Source organism: Salmo salar, chromosome ssa02, assembly GCF_905237065.1.
Source record: "Salmo salar chromosome ssa02, Ssal_v3.1, whole genome shotgun sequence".
In the NCBI taxonomy this organism is placed as follows: domain Eukaryota; kingdom Metazoa; phylum Chordata; class Actinopteri; order Salmoniformes; family Salmonidae; genus Salmo; species Salmo salar.
Window position 1 is genome coordinate 63,131,116 of NC_059443.1, and position 20,873 is coordinate 63,151,988.

Here is a 20,873-nt window from a genome sequence, read left to right on the forward strand (position 1 = left end):
CGCATTGGAGATTGAAGAATCCATTGAAAAGACATGTCTAGACGCACAAAAGTCGCATTGTGTTCAAGGGGTCAGGGATGCATTGGCACTCTCTAGTAGGAGCAGTCCTCCATTGGAATGAATGGAATTCGACAGTATTTCAATTAAATATTTCAAGGACAAAATTACATGTATTTAAGTATTTTTTGTTGTAGTGGGGACAGTAACATTAGTACTCTCTAAAAACAATACTTTAAGAAAATGTTTTATATATAAAAAAATACAAATAAATAATGTTTAGCTCACATAATATAATTGAAAAGAATGTATTGAAGTGTCTGTAATAGAATAAACGTGTCAAAAGAATGTAGACATGAATAAATTACTTTCTATAGATTCCTAAATCTTTTTTTACAGTTTACATCTTCAATATGACGCCTCCTTTCAGTCATCCAGGGTTTATGCACGTCATTGGTCTGGACGCAATCAGCCAACCGAAAGCGCGTACAGTCGGTGACGTCAGCAACACTCTGCCCACAAGTGTTTTGGGAGAAACAACCCCATTCCCAGTGTATGCGGAACGTGTTTGCTGGCTTCATAAATGCTAGCTAGCTTATTTAGAGTTGTTTTAGTTATGCTAACCTGTTTGCAAACCTTTAGCTTTTCTGGCTAGTTACAGAGGTTAGCTGACCAGTTAGCTTCAGTAGTTGGTTAAAGCCATCAAGTTGTTATGTTATCAGATTTAGCCTGTTCCACCTTTTGCAGAATGCACTATAGAGCGGGAAAAGGGAATCCCGCCACAATGTGGACACGGTAGACACATTTAAATGTAGACGCATGACGAGTTCGTAATTCCATGATCAGAATAACAAAGCTGCATGAACTGTCAAGTCTAGACACAACCTACTGCGTTTAGACAGGCAGCCAATTAAGATTTTTTTTTTTTTTTTTACATCAATTGGTCTTTTGAGCAATCACATCAGCTCTGAAAAATTGCCGTTGTGAGACGATCTGATGTGATTGGTCAAAAGACCAATTACTGGGAAAAGATCAGAATTGGGCTGCCTGTCTAAACGCAACCTTAGTAAAGCCTCAAGGGGGCTTCATGTTATGAGTTTCATACACACATTAGTGATTTACTAGGCCTCAAGTTATATGCACATCTCAAAGTTTGTCTAGGCCTATGGGTTCAGGAGCTGGGGCATGGAACCTAGGGTTATTGGTGGAATTGATATGGAGGGTAGTGATGTTTGGAGAGTTAGAAGGAGCTGGAGGTGCTACATACTTCTGATAGTGCTGTAAATTGGGGTCAGGGACACTGTATTGCTGGTAGAGATGAGGATGAGAGCCAGTGGTAGGCTTACTGGGACTACCAGGCTGAGAGTGTTTGTAGTGGTACATGTATGAATAGTGGCTGGGTGAACTAGGGTGATGGTGTTGAGGTCCAGAGGGAAGACACGGCCTATTCTGGTGGGGTAAGGGGGCTGGAGGGACATACTTAGAATATTGGTTTTGGTGCTGGACAGCCTCCATATGGGGGAGTTGTGGAATCTCTAGATCCTGTGGTGTGCTTGTTGGAGGAACAGGGGCAATATGCTTCCTCTGCAGGTGTTGATGCATAGAGGGACTGATGATACTGAGGGAGGAGGAGGAGAGAGAGGAGGACGAGGGGCAGCGAGAGTAGGTGGTTGAGTGACAGGTCTGGTGTGTTTGGTTAGGCTTCTCTTGCTGGGGAGAACTGGGGTGATTAGTGCCAGAAACAGTAGGATCATATGTCAAAGCCACAAACGCAAGTTGATGTTCCACATGCACGTATTCTTGGTACTGCTCAACCCTTTGACTGTGTGATGTCTCAGCAGGCTGAGGTGGTATGGGAAAACTCAGGGGAGAACTTGAAAGGAACTGGCTTAAAAGGAACAGGCTTGATGGGGGGGGGTGGGTATCATGTGTAACTCGGGATTGTCGTGGATGAAGGGAAAGCAACGGGGGGGCGCTTAGCTGGGGACTTGGTGGAGGTGAGCGGTTGGGAAGGGGTAACAACAGCCTTACCCCTGGTATTCTTTGAGGTGTCGGGTAACTTCCGATGTTGTACTACTGGGAGAGGGGGTTGAATGGTGAGAGGGGTTGGGGAATGGGTGGGTGTGAAATGGTTTGTGAGGCAAAGAATACATATAGTCTGGAGATGCATCAGGCTCCTCATAAGAGTCATAGTGGGGTTTGTTGGGGTGTTGTAGGTAAGGGGTTTGGAACAGGCAGGAGAAAGACAGGTCCTTTTCCCTGGATTAGATCTGTATTGTTTACATGCCATTCTATAGGAGAGAGGAAACAATACCCTTACGTAAGGCATACATTTTAAAATAAACTGACCAAATAAGCGTAATAAAATCCCCTCTGGAATTGCCGGTAACAACAGCTCACTCATTTATCCCCTAATCATAATGTACAGGAAGCCGTTATAATCAGGTGAGTAACATTAATGGTAGTTCCATACATAGATTTAACTTCACTGTAGTCCCACAAGTTGTGTTGGGAACTACAAACACCAGAGGCTCAGTAGTGTCTTCAGTGGGGTACCAGCACCGGGACACAGCATACAGGAGCGGCACCCAGTCACCATTCACTGATGGGGGCGAGAAGGTCAGAGGTCAAAGACATTGCTCAGTGACCCCTATTCAACTGGTTTAGGCTGCATCCTGATTCTCCGACCACCCTTCTCCCAAATCGTACACATGCACACTCCCTGTCATGGATTTAACAATGGTGAAAACTCCCTTAACCATTTCTTGCACCAATGCATTTGTGTGGAGAATTGGGATGCAGCCATAGTCAAGATAGATCATGTCAATTTACCATGGCATGAGGTCAAAATTCCTGTACATACAGTACTTACTCCACGGTCTCCTCTCCATAGATCAATAGATCCATCTCAGATCCCAGACATGTGACCTGGGGAGAGGGCACCCTGACTGGATGTGAGGCCCTCACTGGAGATCCATACCAATACACTGGCAAAAAAATAAATATTTAACCTTTATTTAACTAGGCAAGCCAGTTAAGAACAAATTCTTATTTACAATGACGGCCTACACCGGCAAAACCCGGACGACGCTGGGCCAGTTGTGCGCCGCTCTATGGGACTCCCAATCACGGCCGGTTGTGATACAGCCATGACAATGTAGTCAGTTCCCTGCAAAAGGAATGGATGTTATTATGAGCTGAAATGTGGAAAACTCATTCTAGAAAGCTGCAATGCAAACAGTCATTATTCACCTTGATTCGCAATGTATCCATCAATAGAATTCCAAGCAGTAGAGACTAGCCAAGACTATTCTGAATTGTTCAGATGTATTACATGCCAAGGAATGATCCAAGACCAAACATGCACAGAATGTAGTCCAAAACAGATTCAAGACCAAACATACACAGCATGTAGTCCAAAACAGACCCAAGAACAAACATGCACAGCATTTAGTACAAAACAGTCAGAACAGAAATCCACGCAGTCTTCATAAGTGAGAGGGGCAGATGAGAAAGGACAGGAAATGAAGAGTGAATACCTCCTGGTGAACAAAGCATCCATTGTAGTGTACCATCAGGACTGCCTCTGTCTGAGGTCTTCAGCTTGAGGCCCTAGCCCGAAGGGAGGTGGGACAGGGCCAGAGGAGAGGCTGATTGGGACAGGGCCAGTGGAGAGGCTGATTGGGGACAGGGCCAGAGGAGAGGCAGGGACGTCCACAAGGAAATTAGAAGTAATGACGGTAATAAGAAGCAGCATCATTCACTGACTGGTAGTGACAGGATTGATTAAGTCAAATACTACTGTCTGGACATTATGTAAGTGCTCAGACCACCTGGTAGCTAATTTATACCTAGTCCTAAATGGCACCCTATTCCCTACATAGTGCACTACGTTTAACCAGAGCTCTATGGGGAATATATAGGGAATAGGGTGTGATTTAGGACAGACTCAGATTTAGTAAGTTTAAGACCAGTACAGTATTATCATAGGTTTTCAGCCATCCCAATAACCTGACTGACTAACTGGTCTTGAGTGAATGGATAAAGATCTTTATTGAAAAGCAATGTTAACTGTGTTAAGCTAGAAGCTCCATATGACTTCCAGAAGGCCTACGAGTGTTACAATATGACTTCCACAAGGCCTAAGAGTGTTACAATATGACTTCCACAAGGCCTACTACAATATGACTTCCACAAGGCCTACTACAATATGACTTCCACAAGTCCTACTACAATATGACTTCAACAAGGCCTACTACAATATGACTTCCACAAGTCCTACAAGTGTTACAATATGACTTCCACAAGGCCTACTACAATATGACTTCCACAAGTCCTACGAGTGTTACAATATGACTTCCACAAGGCCTACTACAATATGACTTCCACAAGGCCTACTACAATATGACTTCCACAAGGCCTACGAGTGTTACAATATGACTTCCACAAGGCCTACTACAACGTGACTTCCACAAGGTCTACTACAATATGACTTCCACAAGGCCTACTACAATATGACTTCCACAAGGCCGACTAAAATATGACTTCCACAAGGCCTACTACAACGTGACTTCCACAAGGCCTACTACAACGTGACTTCCACAAGGCCTACTACAATGTGACTTCCACAAGGCCTACCACAATGTGACTTCCACAAGGTCTACTGCAGTGTGACTTCCACAGGGCCTACTGCAGTATGACTTCCACAGGGCCTACTGCAGTATGACTTCCACAAGGACTACTACAAAATTACTTCCACAAGGACTACTACAGTATGACTTCCACAAGGCCTACTGCAGTATGACTTCTACAAGGCCTACTAAAATATGACTTCCACAGGGCCTACTGCAGTATGACTTCCACAGGGCCTACTGCAGTGTGACTTGCACAAGGCCTACTGCAGTATGACTTCCACAAGGACTACTACAAAATTACTTCCACAAGGACTACTACAGTATGACTTCCACAAGGCCTACTGCAGTATGACTTCCACAAGGACTACTACAAAATTACTTCCACAAGGACTACTACAGTATGACTTCCACAAGGCCTACTGCAGTATGACTTCTATAAGGCCTACTGCAGTATGACTTCCACAGGGCCTACTGCAGTATGACTTCCACAGGGCCTACTGCAGTATGACTTCCACAAGGACTACTGCAGTATGACTTCCACAAGGGCTACTGCAGTATGACTTCCACAGGGGCTACTGCAGTATGACTTCCACAGGGCCTACTGCAGTATGACTTCCACAGGGCCTACTGCCGAATTTCTTACACAAGGCCTACTACAGCATGACTTCCACAAGGCCTACTGCAGCGTGACTCCCACAAGGCCTACTACAGCATGACTTCCTCAAGGCCTACTGCAGTATGACTTCCACAAGGCCTACTGCAGTGTGACTTCCACAATGCCTACTACAGCATGACTTCCACAAGGCCCACTTCAGTATGACTTCCACAAGGCCTACTGCAGTATGACTTCCACCGGTCCTACTGCAGAATGTCTTCCACAAGGCCTACTGCAGTATGACTTCCACAAGGTCTACTGCAGTAAGACTTCCACAAGGTCTACTGCAGTATGACTTCCACAAGGCTTACTACAGTATGACTTCCACAAGGCCTACTGCAGTATGAATTCCACAAGGCCTGCTAGTGTTACAATATATGGCTTTACATACATCTGTCAATTAAGAAGTTTGGAATGTCCTGTTTCTAGAATGTGAACATCAGGATGTCGTTCCCACAATGGACAGTGGGGTCCACCGCTGTATAGCATGCCTATGATGTCCCTTCTGGGGTCCGAGCCCAGGGTCTGGAGAGTAGATCTGCTGTTTAACTGAGGCAATATCTTCAGGACATAGGGTTACATTAGAACAGACTCATTATCATGTGTAAGATAAGGAAATGCCTGTATTATTTTGTAGCCTAAGACTAGAAATACACCTATATATTTACTTACTTGAAAAGGTGTCATGGTCAGGCTGATATTGCTGTTGGACATCACCATGGTACCCACTGTGCATCCTGTAATTGACAACACAACATTCCCCAAGACTTGTCCAAAGTAGGCCTACCTACTGTGCAAAAGGATAGCTTTGAGGTGAAAACTCCCATCTAGGAAAAGTGGAACCACTGTAAATTTGACCTCAGAATGTGAAACTCTTCATGCGAAATTCGATTATAAAGCCAAATCTGTATATCAGACCTGACAGCTGTAATTCCAAACTGATTATGCAAATGTGGAGCGCTTCTCACATGCGCAGTTAATTAACTCAGACAAAACATAAATCTGGTTGGATTTCATCATGGAAGAAAAAGAGACATACAGTAGAAAGAATTTGTTAATACCTTGACATTTTGAAGGTAAAAAAGTAGGCCTATAGGCTGTTCAACCTCTCTTTCGTGTCGTCTGAGAATCCCAAAGATTGGAAAGCAGCTGCGGTCATCCCCCTCTTTCAAGGGGGACACACTCTTGACCCAAACTGCTACAGACCTATATCTATCCTACCCTGCCTTTCTAAGGTCTTCGAAAGCCAAGTTAACAAACAGATTACCGACCATTTCGAATCCCACCGTACCTTCTCCGCTATGCAATCTGGTTTCAGAGCTGGTCATGGCTGCACCTCAGCCACGCTCAAGGTCCTAAACGATATCTTAACTGCCATCGATAAGAAACAATACTGTGCAGCCGTATTCATTGACCTGGCCAAGGATTTTGACTCCGTCAATCACCACATCCTCATCGGCTGAATCAACAGCCTTGATCTCTCAAATGATTGCCTCGCCTGGTTTACCAACTGCTTCTCTGATAGAGTTCAGTGTGTCAAATTGGAGGGCCTGTTGTCCAGGCATCTGGCAGTCTCTATGGGGGTGCCACAGGGTTCAATTCTTGGGCCGACTCTCTTCTCTGTATACATCAATGATGTCGCTCTTGCTGCTGGTGATTCTCTGATCCACCTCTACGCAGACGACACCATTCTGTATACTTCTGGCCCTTCTTTGGACACTGTGTTAACAACCCTCCGGACAAGTTTCAATGCCATACAACTCTCCTTCCGTGGCCTCCAACTGCTCTTAAATACAAGTAAAACTAAATGCATGCTCTTCAACCGATCGCTGCCTGCACCTGCCCGCCCGTCCAGCATCACTACTCTGGACGGTTCTAGAATATGTGGACAACTACAAATACCTAGGTGTCAGGCTAGACTGTAAACTCTCCTTCCAGACTCACATCAAACATCCCCAATCCAAAGATAAATCTAGAATCGGCTTCCTATTTCGCAACAAAGCATCCTTCACTCATGCTGCCAACCATACCCTCGTAAAACTAACCATCCTACCGATCCTAGACTTTGGCGATGTCATTTACAAAATAGCCTCCAATACCCTACTCAATAAATTGGATGCAGTCTATCACAGTGCCATCCGTTTTGTCACCAAAGCCCCATATACTACCCACCACTGCGGCCTGTATGCTCTCGTTGGCTGGCCCTCGCTTCATTCTCGTCGCCAAACCCACTGGCTCCAGGTCATCTACAAGACCCTGCTAGGTAAAGTCCCCCCTTATCTCAGCTCGCTGGTCACCATAGCAGCACCCTCCCGTACCACGCGCTCCAGCACGTATATCTCACTGGTCACCCCCAAAGCCAATTCCTCCTTTGGCCGCCTCTCCTTCCAGTTCTCTGCTGCCAATGACTGGAACGAACTACAAAAATCTATGAAACTGGAAACACTTATCACCCTCTCTAGCTTTAAGCACCATCTGTCAGAGCAGCTCACAGATTACTGCACCTGTACATAGCCCATCTATAATTAGCCCAAACAACTACCTCTTCCCCTACTGATTTATTTATTTATTTTGCTCCTTTGCACCCCAGTATTTCTACTTTGCACATTCATCCACTGCAAATCTACCATTCCAGTGTTTTACTTGCTATATTGTATTTACTTTGCCACCATGTTCATTTATTTATTTTGCTCCTTTGCACCCCAATATTTCTACTTTGCAGATTCATCCACTGCAAATCTACCATTCCAGTGTTTTACTTGCTATATTGTATTTACTTCGCCACCATGTTCATTTATTTATTTATTTTGCTCCTTTGCACCCCAATATTTCTACTTTGCACATTCATCCACTGCAAATCTACCATTCCAGTTTTTTACTTGCTATATTGTATTTACTTCGCCACCATGACCTATTTATTGCATTTACCTCCCTTATCTCACCTCATTTGCTCACATTGTATATAGACTTATTTTTCTACTGTATTATTGACTGTATGTTTGTTTTACTCCTTGTGCAACTCTGTGTTGTTGTATGTGTCGAACTGCTTTGCTTTATCTTGGCCAGGTCGCAGTTGTAAATGAGAACTTGTTCTCAACTTGCCTACTTGGTTAAATAAAGGTGAAATAAATTAAATAAAAAATAAAAGTAGAAAATGACATCCATAAACTATGTGGATGGAGATGACGTGTGCAGTATGTCATTACCCAAAACACGAATAGGTAATGGCTGTTGCTATTCTATTACTCATATTTTGGGTTGCTGCTGCGATACTGCGTACAGAGGGGAATTGGGTGTTGTTGTTTACTTATATGAATGTGAGGTAAAATACTGTATTTCTCATGTGTTGAGAGCTCATTGTAAAAGGGAGAGGTGTAGCCTACATATTGCTTTGAGGGCGGGAGAGGGGGGGCTAGAGTGGAGCGCAGCATGTTTGTTTGGTTCTTTTTAGAATTAAGAATATACTACAAACTGGGACTATTCTGCACACATTCTGTACACAGTCGTAATTGTTACTCCATTCATTCAACGAGCTCCTTTGAAGATCACTTAGCTTCACGCAGTGTTTTGACAGAGGGAAACGTTGCCTATTTGTCATAGACTTTTAAAGTCCCTGACTTTAAAGATACGAAAAAGTTTGAGGATATGGGTGGGGTTTGGGAAAGGGAAAAGGGAGGGAAGGGGCCGAAGAGAAAAAAAGACTGATGTGTAGGCTATGAATTCGATGCTGGGTGGGTCTAACGTTACAGCTTTTCAGAATTGCAAATAACTATCGTGCGTAAAAGCTCCTTCACAGGTAATGTTTATCAGCCTAATGTGGTTTACAATTTCTATGCAATGGGATTGGTGGAGGGTTGGTACTGTTTAGCGAATTTTTTGAAGGCTCTGTGGGCGAAAACAATAGTTTTGGGGAGGTATTTAAACGTTTTATACTGGAACTACATTCAGTTGATAAGGACGCTTTGGAAGGATTACATGGATTTCACGTTTGCGAGCGGCAAAAAAACGTGAACACAGGTTTACTTTATGCATAGTATTATAGATCATATTTTAATAAAGATGTTGTATTCATTTATGTATAACACATTTGTTTCATAGACTCACTTCTGTCGTCGTATTCTCGCGCTCTTTTCTCATAGCCTGTGTATGGGGCCCGTTGCAACTAACGGATATAGCATCCATAACAAATAGTTATGTGCAGCCTAGTAGTCCAGTTAAAATACATGGCCACGTTGAATAGCCTATTATTTTTCTTTACTGAAACTTGCAATTGAGTCAAAAAAAATGTATGCATATATTCAGGTTAATAATTATTAGTCTGCACTTAAACGAATAGTCTAAACTTTTAGGCCTAATAACTTTATACACATGAGTAACTTTTTAAACAATGTTGTGATGGAAGACCTACAGAAACGACAATTATTACTTTACCCTCTAAGCGGTCTAATTGTAGTTGATAACAAATAAACAAATCTATAAACTCCTTTTATAGGCTAAACTTGAATGAGAAATCGAATCCAATGATTTGAGTCGTATTTCGAAACGAGCCCAATTGACCATTTTAGGTAGAGCGCTCTTCTATCCTAGGCCTGGATCAAAAACACGTCAAATACTTTCATGTGTGCTTGATTTATCTGGGAGCTTGCACTTTTGGGTCAATTTTATTATTCCCATTGTAGGCAAACCAATTCAAGCACAATACAAGCATTTTAAAGTATTTTACATGTGTTTGACCCAGATCTGGTTTTGCCTCGTATTTAGTAAGATAATTAACCAATAAGACCCAAAGGTAGTGTGGTATATGGCCAATATACCACGGCTAAGGGCTATTCTTAAGCACAATGCAACGCGGAGGGCCTGGAAACAGCCCTTAGCCTTGGTATATTGGCAATAAACCACAAACACCCGAGGTGCCTTATTGATGTTATGAACTGATTACCAACATAATTAGAGCAGTAAAAATAAAAGTTTTGTCATACCCGTGGTATAGGGGCTAATATAACAAGGCTTTCAGCCAGCATTCAGGGTTCGAACCACCCAGTTTCTAATACGCTAATAAGCCTACTCACTGTATATCTTTCCACAACACATCTTTTCTCCGTTAGTCACAATGTTGGTCCTGGCTGGAATCGTTGTTCTTCACATTACCGCCATCATCCTGCTTCTGGTGGCAACCATTGATAATGTAAGTAAATAAATATCCCCTCTCCTTTTTCTTACTTTCACATGCTTCCAATGTCACCTCAATGACCCCTTCTGTTCCATCTGTTCTCCTGCTCCATATGAACTTCAGAACGTCTTTATGGACACCATAATAAATACAGGGCTAGAACAAAAATGTCCACTGTTGGGCCTAAGTATCCAACAATGAAAACATGGTTACAACACTGTTATGAGATGATATAGCTGTACGTTTTGTTACAATGACTTTGCTACTCTTCTCCTGTGTTGTTTTCTGCAGGCCTGGTGGTTCACAGACTCAGTGGCCACAGACGTGTGGGGTCGGTGGGAACTGGAAGGCTCAGCTTGGCACTACACCAACCTCAAAGGAGACTATGCTGAAGGTATAGTACAGATGCCGTATCTTAATTTGATGACCCTGTTGTTGCAGGAATTTTCCTGCACAGCAGGAAATACAAACTTGTGGTGTACTCAAGGTTTGAAAAGGCTTCAAAAGTTTGTAATTTATACTTTAAAATGTCTGACTTGATTTTCCCAACAAAAAATGTATCAACCCCTACACAAAATGTAATTCCCATTTCCTGTTGCTGCAGGATTATTTTCCTGCTGGTTGAAACTGGCTCACATTAAGATACAGCATCTGTGTGCTAACCTCTTGTTATGGCTAGACAGTATTAGCTTCTACCAAAACAAGATAGAGTGGACATGTGCATATGCTTATACTCGCTCGGTAGGCAGGGGTTGAATTAAGCTTCCAAAGTGAAACTAATTTTGATGTGTTCATTTTACTGTGGTGAGTTCTCAGAATATTTCTACCCCAGCTGGTAGGCCTACATGACATGGACAAAAAAATATATATATTTTGTAATTATTATTCATTAAAATAAATGACTGTCATTGTTCTGTATGACAAGAGTGTGCATCTTCCCATCTCATAGAGCCCTGTTCTCTCTGTATCCCCTATAGAATACCTCCAGGTAGTGCAGGCCGGGGCCGTGCTGGCCTGCATCTTCTCCATCCTGGGCCTGTTTGTGTTCGTGGCTCAACTCTTCACTTTGTCCAAGGGCCAGAGGTTCACCTTCTCTGGAGCCTTGATGCTCATCTCCTGTAAGTAGCTCGGGTCCCTGTATCTGCATCTTAATACTGTATAATCTATGTAATGACATTGATATAAACACAGTGGATATGTTTTGTTGGAGTCCAGCACTAGCAAACAAACTAATAACTGATGCAAACTGATAACTAATCATCCACTCTTTGAATGCACACCCTGTGGGTGGGTCCCCATGAGCATGATTGAAAAACACTATTGTTTATTGCTATAACTATCACTGTTATTTAAGTTCAGGTTGAAATAGTCTCCTCAGCAGTTGTGTCTACAGCCCTATGAGTGACTTTGAAGTGATGTTTCCAGTACAGCACATAACTGTTATTAACCTAACAGGTGTTTTTAAATCTCCGCTCGTCTCCATCCAGGTCTGTGTGTAATGATCGCTGCGTCCATCTACACGGACATCTTCCACAAGCAGGAACAGGGCCGGTTCGGACACTCTTTCATTCTGGCCTGGATCTCCTTCGTTCTCACCTTCATACTGGGCGTCATCTATGTGGTCCTGCGCAAGAAGAGCGAGTAGAGGAACAAGGGATGAAGGGGAGGAGAAGAGGATTGTAAGGAAGGACAGTTTTTATTACGTTTTTGCAGTGTGTTGGAAAGGGATGGAGGGAGGGTAGGGGTCTTAATTAGTTTATTAACAGTCCCAGTATTCCGATGTTTCTTGTGAGGAGGAAGGTGGTACAGAAGGGGGAGAGCGGACCCCAAAGAATTGTATGCACAATCAATTTCTATGCAGACTACTGCATGCCTGTTCAAATGGGAGATTTGTAATGTGTAATTGATATAGTACTGTATATTTCAAGGTATGCTACATACCTGTTGCAGTACTTGAACAATCAGCAAACAAGCTTTAATTTCCAGTACATGTTTTAAAAGGAATTTTAATTTTTATATTTTTATAACTGAAGTATTTTATAACCAATTGTAATTGTTTTTTGATCTAAATACAATGTAACCGTTTGTTGTGTAATTGCCGTAACGTGTATTCTAAGTGCATTTTAATCAAGTGTGTGATTCAGAGTTTTGGTTGGCTTCTATATCAAAATACATTTTAATCACGTGTGTGATTCTGAGTTTTGGTTGGCTGCTATATCAAAGTACATTTTAATCATGTGTGTGATTCTGCGTGTTGGTTGGCTGCTATATCAAAGTACATTTTAATTTGTACAAGTGAAAAAGGTAAACCAGGAACAGAGGTAAATGCGGTATATGTAATATCACCATTTATTATAATGCAGTAGAGGGATTCTGTTTTGTAATTACATTGGAATTTAAGCCATGTTTGTTCAGACTATACAATTTATTAACAAAATAAAAACGCTACAAAAAAAAGCACATTTTTCATTCATATTTAATCTATTCAACATATTTCTAATAAATAACTATTTGATGCAAGACTTCACCACGAGAGCAATCCTGCGACCACTAATAGGCATAACAGGGGATGCAGTAAGATGTACAGTATGTCCTTCACAATGACATGCTTGGTCCAGTTCCCACGTTTTTAGAAAAGACGCAAAACGTGTTTGTGAATGCAACCCCACCAAAACATTATTTAAGAGGCCCTACAACAGACCAAGACAGAGACAGGAATGTTCCATTATGTGTCATTCCGAGGGGGTGTAGTGAGTTGATCTGGACTGTACTAAATCCCCTGTCCAGAGGGGGGTGATCCGCTCTTGCACCACTAGGTGAAGGAGGTGGTTCTGCTCTGCTGAGAGAAGAGGCCTGAGGCATGAAGAAGAAGAATTTACTGTCCATTTTCCTTACAGTCTACGGAAATGTTCTTAATAATTTAGAGACAAGACATCAATGAGAAAATCACAAGGAAAAAAACTCAATTGAAATGTGTATTGCAGCTAAATAGCTACCACATGACTGAGATTTTATTATTTATTTTTGCTTACCAGAGTTCAGGTTGAAGAGACTTGAGGGACTCTATGTCTTTTTCCTGGCAGGCCATCTGCAACAACACAATGATAGACTGTTATAGACTTAAGACTTTGAAAGCCCAGCATAACCACGAAAATAGATCAGCATAAAGCCAGAATCCTTAAATCAAAAAAACAATAACAAAGCGTCACCATGCCTTTGTTTTTGTAAAATGCTGAGGGATGGGCCTGGAGAAACACAACCACTCTAATTCATAAACAGAGCTATGGATGCAAGGGCTGACCATCCATGATATCAACATTATAGTTTTAACCATGTTGTTAGGCTGTACAGTTTTTGTTTACATTTGCATTGTTTACAAACATTGGAGTAAAACAAGCTCATATTTTGGGTTCTGATGGGGTACGACAGTTGAACTAAGCTCATGAGCCATTTATAAAGTTATATTCTTCAAGACTCAATAGGTATATACCATTCATTCATAAGATGTAGCAACAATGGTTTCTTGCTTTAAAGTTGACTCAGTCCTACAATTATGCTCCTATTAATCCTCATGTGAGACACTGGATCTTCTCACCCGGACATTAAGGGCCAACACATAACTATTTTGTATGATATAGTCTAGTAAGGAAATATGCCACATACCACAACTGACTGCAGGAGCAGGAAGACATTCTCAGGTAGGAAGGTCACTACAATGAGAGGTTTGGAAATATATGTTTAAAAATATATAATTATGAACTTCGTTCCTCATCCCAACCTTGCTAGTGCTGTGTGTATGAGTGTTTAAGGTCAGTCAGGTTAGACTAATGGCTGTAGTGTAGTTACCCTGACTATGAGGGTCAAACGACTCCCAGGCGTATCTCTCCAGGGTCTGGGCATGCTCTGGCAACAACTTCTGGGGAGGAGGCTGCAAAATACATTAACATTCGTTCTCAGCTTTCAGAGAGATAACGCAATTTAGCAGTGATAAATCATCTGTAAGTGTTTGTAGGAAGGAATTTAATACAAGTGACGTGAAATGTAATGTTATAAGAAGGGACAACAATCTTCGCTATGCTATGATTACCTCAAGCAGCATGAGCAAAAGTACTCTGGAAATCTCACACTTGGCCACAATGTCCAGAAATGCACCTAAGAAGACAATGAGCAGAGGAAAAGCATACTGTTATCAGTTTCAGAATAGTTCATGAACTTCCTGCTTTAACACAGGAAGTGGTGAGTTAGCCACAAGTGTTGGGCCAGTCCATTATGGCCTCACCAACGGGGGTGCTGGTGCCGGGCAGCTGCAGTCCCCTCTCCTGACACATCAGCTGCATCTCTGTCAGCACGGCCAGCGCGCCGTCATAGTCACCTGACACACAGAGAACAGACGATGTCTATTACAGTATCATGATGTTGTTGTTAGGATTAGAAACACAAACACCAGAGTTTGGGTCAGTTCATTATCAATTCCAGTAAAGGCAGAAATTGAATTGCACTCCTCTGGAGAAATTCCATGTCCAAAGCAACTTACTGGAATTGACATGGTTTTGACCCCAACCCTGGTATACTCTAGACCCCAACACATGTATACGCTTCAACTGACATCTGGACCACATGAAGGTAATCCCCATACCATAACCCAATTTCCTGGCCCTGAGTTCCATACGGAGTTGAAAACAAAGAATAACACAAATCTTCACCTATGGTCCAGACCCATCAACCCCCACACATCCCACCACTGTACTCACGGGTGAGTATTTTGCAGGTGGCCATCTCTCCCATAGACAGCAGAGACTCAATGGGCTGCTGTGTCTGTAGTTCTGCTGCTCTCTGGTAGTGAACTATGGCCTCACCTGGTCTGTTCATCTCCTATAGATGAAGATGAGAAGAGAGAGGAAGAGAGAGGAAGGGAGAGAGGAAGGGGGAGCGAACAGAAGACAGAGAAACAGAGAAAACAAAGAGAGAGAGAAGATGAGAGGGATGATCATATGATCTTAATTCACCACACAGACTGACATAGATTGGCAACCATTCCTCTTCTATCTTTTGTGATCAGTTTGGTCCATTACCTTGAGGGCATTGCCAAGTTCCAGAGATAGACTGGCGGCCATGACAGGCTGGTTCATCTCAATGTAAACCTGAAACACATTTGTAAAACAGCATTATACTACTGTCTCCAGAGGAATCTAGGGGAAAGGCCAGGGAAAATGGGTTGTTGGTATGTACAGTAAAATCTCCAGATGCTTGGTCCATCTCTTTGTAGCTGTTATTTCAGAAGGATTCAACTATATACTAAAGAGGATTAGATGATCATTTAAATGCCCTAGCAAAACCAATAAAGATATTCTGATTGATCATTTTCCCTTTCACAGCTGTTGTTCACCAAACCTGATTAAACTAGACTGAATGCTGCGCACACTTTTGTCTCACTTCCTGTTCCATCTGGTTTAATAGGGAAGCTTATATTCATGAGCTCGCCTTGACTGGCAGCTCTTTGAAACGCCTCTGTCAAGAAACGTGGATGCAGTGAGCAGTGTTGCAGTTAAATCATCTCAAGCAAATTTGGTGAAATATAAAGCAACTCAATAGAACATTGAAATTACATCAATGATGTGTTTTTTTTTTAAATATTTTTTTATACATCTATGTCTCTTGTGATGCAGTTCACAGCAGCACTGACAGATGTGTTGACATGACAATTGCGTCAGAGTTTTGAATGCCCTTCCCCCCCTTTTGTTCCATGCTGGCTGAAGACCAAGCTAGACTGTAACTAACACCAGACACAGATGGAAGTATCTTTGCCATAGATGAAGAGTAAACTTTTAATTATAGTTGCTGACACCCTACAGTCAAATGATGCACTAGTAAAGTAGCTATCTAGCTACTGTATATAAACCATGCCTCTCTGCAAACACGTGCTGTCCCCCATCCCGTTAATAATCCCACCTCCTGAAATAAAAGTGTTTGACATGGGGAAGGAGACCAGTAACTTTATGATCAAAGTTGACCAATGTAGAAGCAACAGTCATGTTTCATACTTTGATCTGGTTTTATCCAAATATAATCAAATTTCATGAAAAACATGATTTTGACTGTTCGTGACCTTTAACTTATGACCTGTTTGTGTATCTCAATTCTATTATGTCAAACATTTGTAGTCTTTTTTTACCTTGATGGCGAAGCTGTAGCAGTTGAGTGCGGCCTGCAGGTGCTCGTCGAAGCCTGGGGCTTGTAGTGCTCTGTTCTCCTTCTCAGAGAGCAGGAAGAGCCGGGCAGCATCGGTCAGGGCCAGGGCCTCCCCAGGTGCATTGAAAAGAGTCTGCTCACACCTGTGGGTTCAGGTAGGATATAACAGGTATAGATTATATATTGTAATGTGAGATATCTAATTTACATTATAATAGGTAGTAGGAAATAATGTTGGTTGTAGGATACTTACAATGGAGGAGAAAGGGTAATACTGATCCATCATTCTATGCTACCCATGTCTGTATGATATTAATAAGGGCAAACAATATGTTCTGATTAGGGGGCAATAGTTAGAGATGGAGACTTACCTTGCCATTGCAAGGTCACAGAAGGCTGCATACTGAAGGCAGTCTTGCTGCTTCAGCTCTTTAGCCAACTGACCTGCAGCCAAGCAGAAATACTGGGTGAGATGCAAGCCACATAATCAACAGAAATGTGCAAATGGTGTACTTAATAGTAAGGGTCATCATCTGAAAACATGAACATATGAATGAATTGCTGATATGTTAGAAACATGGTTATTAGTCATAATTTTTTCTAGGAAACATTAGCTACTCACCAAACTGCTCACTTGCTTCTGCTACATTGGGTTTCCGAAGAAAACGTCTAACGTGGGCAAAGTGAAATTACAACTGAATGTCATACATGTTAAGTTAGCTAGTTACCGTTAGCCTAGTAACCACTGCTCTAGTACCTGATTAGCTACAACGCTAGAAAACTAACGTTAGCTAAACAATCATTATCATTCAGGGATGAGGATTCATTTGAAACAGCTAACTAATTATCTATCTAGTGCCAGCTAGTTAATGAGTTTAGCCAAAACATGGTAAAAAATAGTAAAAAATAAATAAATAAAACGCTCTTGGGGCTTTTCTTTGGACCCATGGACCTGACAGCAAGTTTAGCTGGCTACCGTTAGCTAGCTAGCTGTGAAATCCTGGCTCGCAATTCAAAAGATTAGACGATCATGCATTACACATAGTCACTCGAATGGATACCTAGAACAAAGACAAGAACGTAATAAATCGTACTTTTTCAATTTATTTGATACAGCACGATATCTCATCAGAAAGTCCCCCTCCGCTGCCATGGTCAACAATAGATGAAAAACGTAAATAAACCAAACCAGGAAGTAGAGATGGGAGACGCGTTTCGATTGGTTCTTACTCCAAATAGCCTAATAGTCTCATTGGATACAATCTTATTATGGTGGGACTTTGGTGTACATGGGGTTCTCTTTGCAAAATCTCTCGCTAAAATGAATCTGACATATTGCAGATATCTGTTAATTAGACAAAATGACAACCAGAGACATTCCGTGATGATAACAACCAGAGACACAGCAGTTTATTTTCAACAGAAGTCACGAAGTTGCAGGGTAAAATACATACGTGATTTTAGGTCTGTGTACAAAAACTAGAGAGATTGCTAAGGCAGGAAAATAGAGGCATATAGATTCCCAAACACAGTGCAGATGCCAGTAGGTCAGAAATTCTCATAGACGCATTCAAATATTCCTTCTCCTTTCGGCGTTGCATTCTCCATCTGTGGGAGAGAGGTCAGGACAGTAGCATCCGCATTAACTCGAACAGCTCTTTATCATCATTATTGGTCTATAGGTCTACTCATATCTATTTTGGGGAATAGAATATACTAGAAAAAAATTGAATACAATTAAATATAATATATCTGGAATGACAAATCCAAGGCTTTAGTAATTGATATTTCCTGGTTAGTGCATGTTCACACTGACCGATTCCTTTGACTTTCTCTTGACTTTTCCTTTCCTCTGGACAGATTCACGGTTTACTGCTGCTGCTGATGCTCCTGGGGTCAAGACCTCATAGACAGATGCTGGCCGAGACTCTAGACTCTGAGAGAGGAGGGAGTTCCAGGTGAGACACATTCATTCTTGTAGTTTGCATAGGGCCTACAGTGGATGTGAAAGTTCATCAAAACAGTGAATCTTTGTTGATGATATTCTTTTGATGACCCACACACAGCTTTGACATGTGTCAAGGTGGCATTTTTTTGTTCAACTCATAAAATCAATGTGATATAGTTACAGCAAGTCAATGGAGATAGAGAGATATGCTTACAGCGTAAACTGAAGCAGAGGCAGCTGCATTCACTGATGTTTTACTGTTCTCCTCCTCCTCTTCATTCTCACATCTATTCCTTCTGCTTACTCCACTACCGGTACTTCCATTCTTCAATATAAATTGACCATGGAAATCACAAGTTAACACACACACGGACTGATACAATGACAACATACCAACCACAACAGAAGGGTACAAAAATATACAGTGTTGCAAAACCTCCACCAAACCTTTCTCAAATCTCTTACCGATTGGCTTTTGAACAGATATATGGAGCCGATCACACTGAAGATGAGGAGGCCTGCGGTAAGAACCCCCAACACGAGGAAAAGGATGAAACCAGAGTAAAGCTGCCGGTACCCCTCGTCTGAAAGAGAGACAGAGACAAATACAGAGACACAGAGATACAGAGACAAATACAGAGACACAGAGACAAATACAGAGACACAGCGATACAGAGACAATAAACATAGTACCATTAGAGTTTGTCCAGTGTCAGTCAATGGCTGAACACTTTGGTTGGAAGTAGATTAATGTCAAGTGAAAAAAAAAAAGAGTTAGAGGACTTTTTATTTTCATGATGACAATCATGCGTGTTGTTGATGGTGGCATACATCCGACATTCAGCTGACATCTACAGTATTTGTACCAAAAAAAGGTCCCTTTTAAAAAGGGATTGTGTTTTCACTATCATGTCAACAGTTCCTGTTACTCAACATGTGGATAACAGAAGTTTCACTAACTGACTAACTGTTATCTTTCTATCATCCCTTCATTTTCTTTTTCTACCACACACTCACCTTTCACCAGAAGGGTCCAGAAGATCTCCACATTTTTATACTTGCAGTTATACTCTCCTGAGTATGAACTGTTATATGCTGTTATTTCCCAATTAAATGTTCTTGTATTTGTTTCAGGAGGAAAGAGGATCCTCCATTCTTTTATCTTCTTTTGGTCTGGAGGCCCAGAGCAGACTAAGTCACTGGTGCTCTGATTCATTGGGATGGTCACTTTGAGTTTGTAATGGACCGTTTCTCCTGCCAGAGCCACCCTGATTCTGTCCGGCATGGAGATGGTTGGGTTGGCTTCTAAATTACACAGGGGGATGTAGAGTAAGCCTCAATCTGACATCGAAGAACCAAATAGGCAACTTACTTATGTATTGATTTGCAATACTTTGATATAGCCCGCTAAAAATACATTGATATACAATGTTGATGAGAAAAGACAATTCTGTAAATGACAACAGGAATTTCTATCATATTTCTAACTTCTAACATGAAAAATTTAAAGTATCATGGTATTGGTATTTAAATGTTTTGTTAATTAAATACCCTTACCTTGAGCCTGATGATTTCCCAAACCCATCAGGACACACAGAACTCCAGCCATCCAGATGCACATTTTGAAGAGACACCAAAAGTTGAGTTCTTCCCCTCTGTTTCTATTTCTCTGTGGTCACTTGAGATAGGAATACCTGTATCAGTATTGGAAGGATTTCGTCGAATTTCCCAAACAGTGTATGAGTGTCACTCCAAGCCTTTCCCCTGTTCAGATTGCCCAGAATGTGTGTGTCTATATCTGTTAGTCTTGGCCTCAGAGAGGTCGCAATACTGGGGTTCCTGTTTTGCCCTGGCCACTTCCTCAAAGTATTAATTCTTGTGAGCCTTGTAAAATCCCCAACCATCAGACATAGAATGACCAAGATACTGTACTGATCTAGGAGGCATAGGCTATAAACAGATTATGAATGAAGGCATGAAGCATTTACAGCAGACAGATATTACAATATGTACTCTTGTGTATGTTTTGTTGTGATACCACAGGCAGCTACTGTGTTATTATTGTGTTTGTTACGTCACTCACCCTATCCATCCCAGATGCAGTGTTGAGTTTCTTCCACTGTGAGACAGTGTTGGAGAGACCCAGAGTTAAAGTTCAAACCACACGTGAGCACTAAATGAGAGTCTGGCCCTTCAGATGAAAGAGAGAGAGAGAGAGGAAAACATCTGAGAAAGAGAGAATGGAATTCGGGGGAGGTGACAAATTGTCTATGTTAATGC

At 41.8% G+C, this 20,873-nt stretch overlaps 2 protein-coding genes across 5 annotated transcripts; one reads left to right on the forward strand and one right to left on the reverse strand.

Annotated features, from left to right (window-relative positions):
* Positions 1 to 8,956: 8,956 nt before the first annotated feature.
* Positions 8,957 to 12,916, forward strand: LOC106589271 (epithelial membrane protein 2). 2 transcript variants are annotated; one of them, XM_014179008.2, is made up of 5 exons: positions 8,957 to 9,082; positions 10,392 to 10,471; positions 10,748 to 10,850; positions 11,434 to 11,574; positions 11,944 to 12,916. In XM_014179008.2, exons 2-5 carry the CDS (start codon positions 10,397 to 10,399, stop codon positions 12,099 to 12,101), a joined length of 477 nt encoding a protein of 158 aa, XP_014034483.1. In that variant the 5' UTR covers positions 8,957 to 9,082; positions 10,392 to 10,396; the 3' UTR covers positions 12,102 to 12,916. The 2 variants fall into 2 exon arrangements, with proteins under 2 accessions (XP_014034483.1, XP_014034494.1); XM_014179019.2 differs by lacking the exon at positions 8,957 to 9,082 and adding an exon at positions 9,140 to 9,293.
* Positions 12,783 to 20,446, reverse strand: f8a1 (factor 8-associated gene a). 3 transcript variants are annotated; one of them, XM_045695716.1, is made up of 17 exons: positions 20,151 to 20,446; positions 19,611 to 19,898; positions 19,059 to 19,177; positions 18,808 to 18,918; positions 18,462 to 18,581; positions 17,740 to 18,253; positions 17,268 to 17,314; positions 17,017 to 17,089; positions 16,629 to 16,788; positions 15,529 to 15,597; positions 15,208 to 15,328; positions 14,736 to 14,828; positions 14,544 to 14,608; positions 14,303 to 14,384; positions 14,120 to 14,166; positions 13,489 to 13,544; positions 12,783 to 13,309 (listed from the first exon to the last, which is right to left on the reverse strand). In XM_045695716.1, the coding sequence occupies exons 6-17, from the start codon at positions 17,796 to 17,798 to the stop codon at positions 13,189 to 13,191; spliced, it is 993 nt and encodes a 330-aa protein (XP_045551672.1). In that variant the 5' UTR covers positions 17,799 to 18,253; positions 18,462 to 18,581; positions 18,808 to 18,918; positions 19,059 to 19,177; positions 19,611 to 19,898; positions 20,151 to 20,446; the 3' UTR covers positions 12,783 to 13,188.
* Between the last annotated feature and the right edge of the window lie 427 nt (positions 20,447 to 20,873).

Bases quoted from the DNA above. Each gene is read 5' to 3' on its own strand.
- f8a1 (XM_045695716.1), bottom strand. From the start codon at position 17,798: ATGGCAGCGGAGGGGGACTTTCTGATGAGATATCGTGCTGTATCAAAT. The intron at 15,329-15,528 runs GTAATGGACCAA...CTTCATCTATAG, and splicing joins AACTTGGCAATGCCCTCAAG to GAGATGAACAGACCAGGTGA. The intron at 14,167-14,302 runs GTAACTACACTA...CTCTCATTGTAG, and splicing joins GTTTGACCCTCATAGTCAGG to TGACCTTCCTACCTGAGAAT.
- LOC106589271 (XM_014179008.2), top strand. From the start codon at position 10,397: ATGTTGGTCCTGGCTGGAATCGTTGTTCTTCACATTACCGCCATCATC. The intron at 10,851-11,433 runs GTATAGTACAGA...TATCCCCTATAG, and splicing joins CAAAGGAGACTATGCTGAAG to AATACCTCCAGGTAGTGCAG. The intron at 11,575-11,943 runs GTAAGTAGCTCG...GTCTCCATCCAG, and splicing joins AGCCTTGATGCTCATCTCCT to GTCTGTGTGTAATGATCGCT.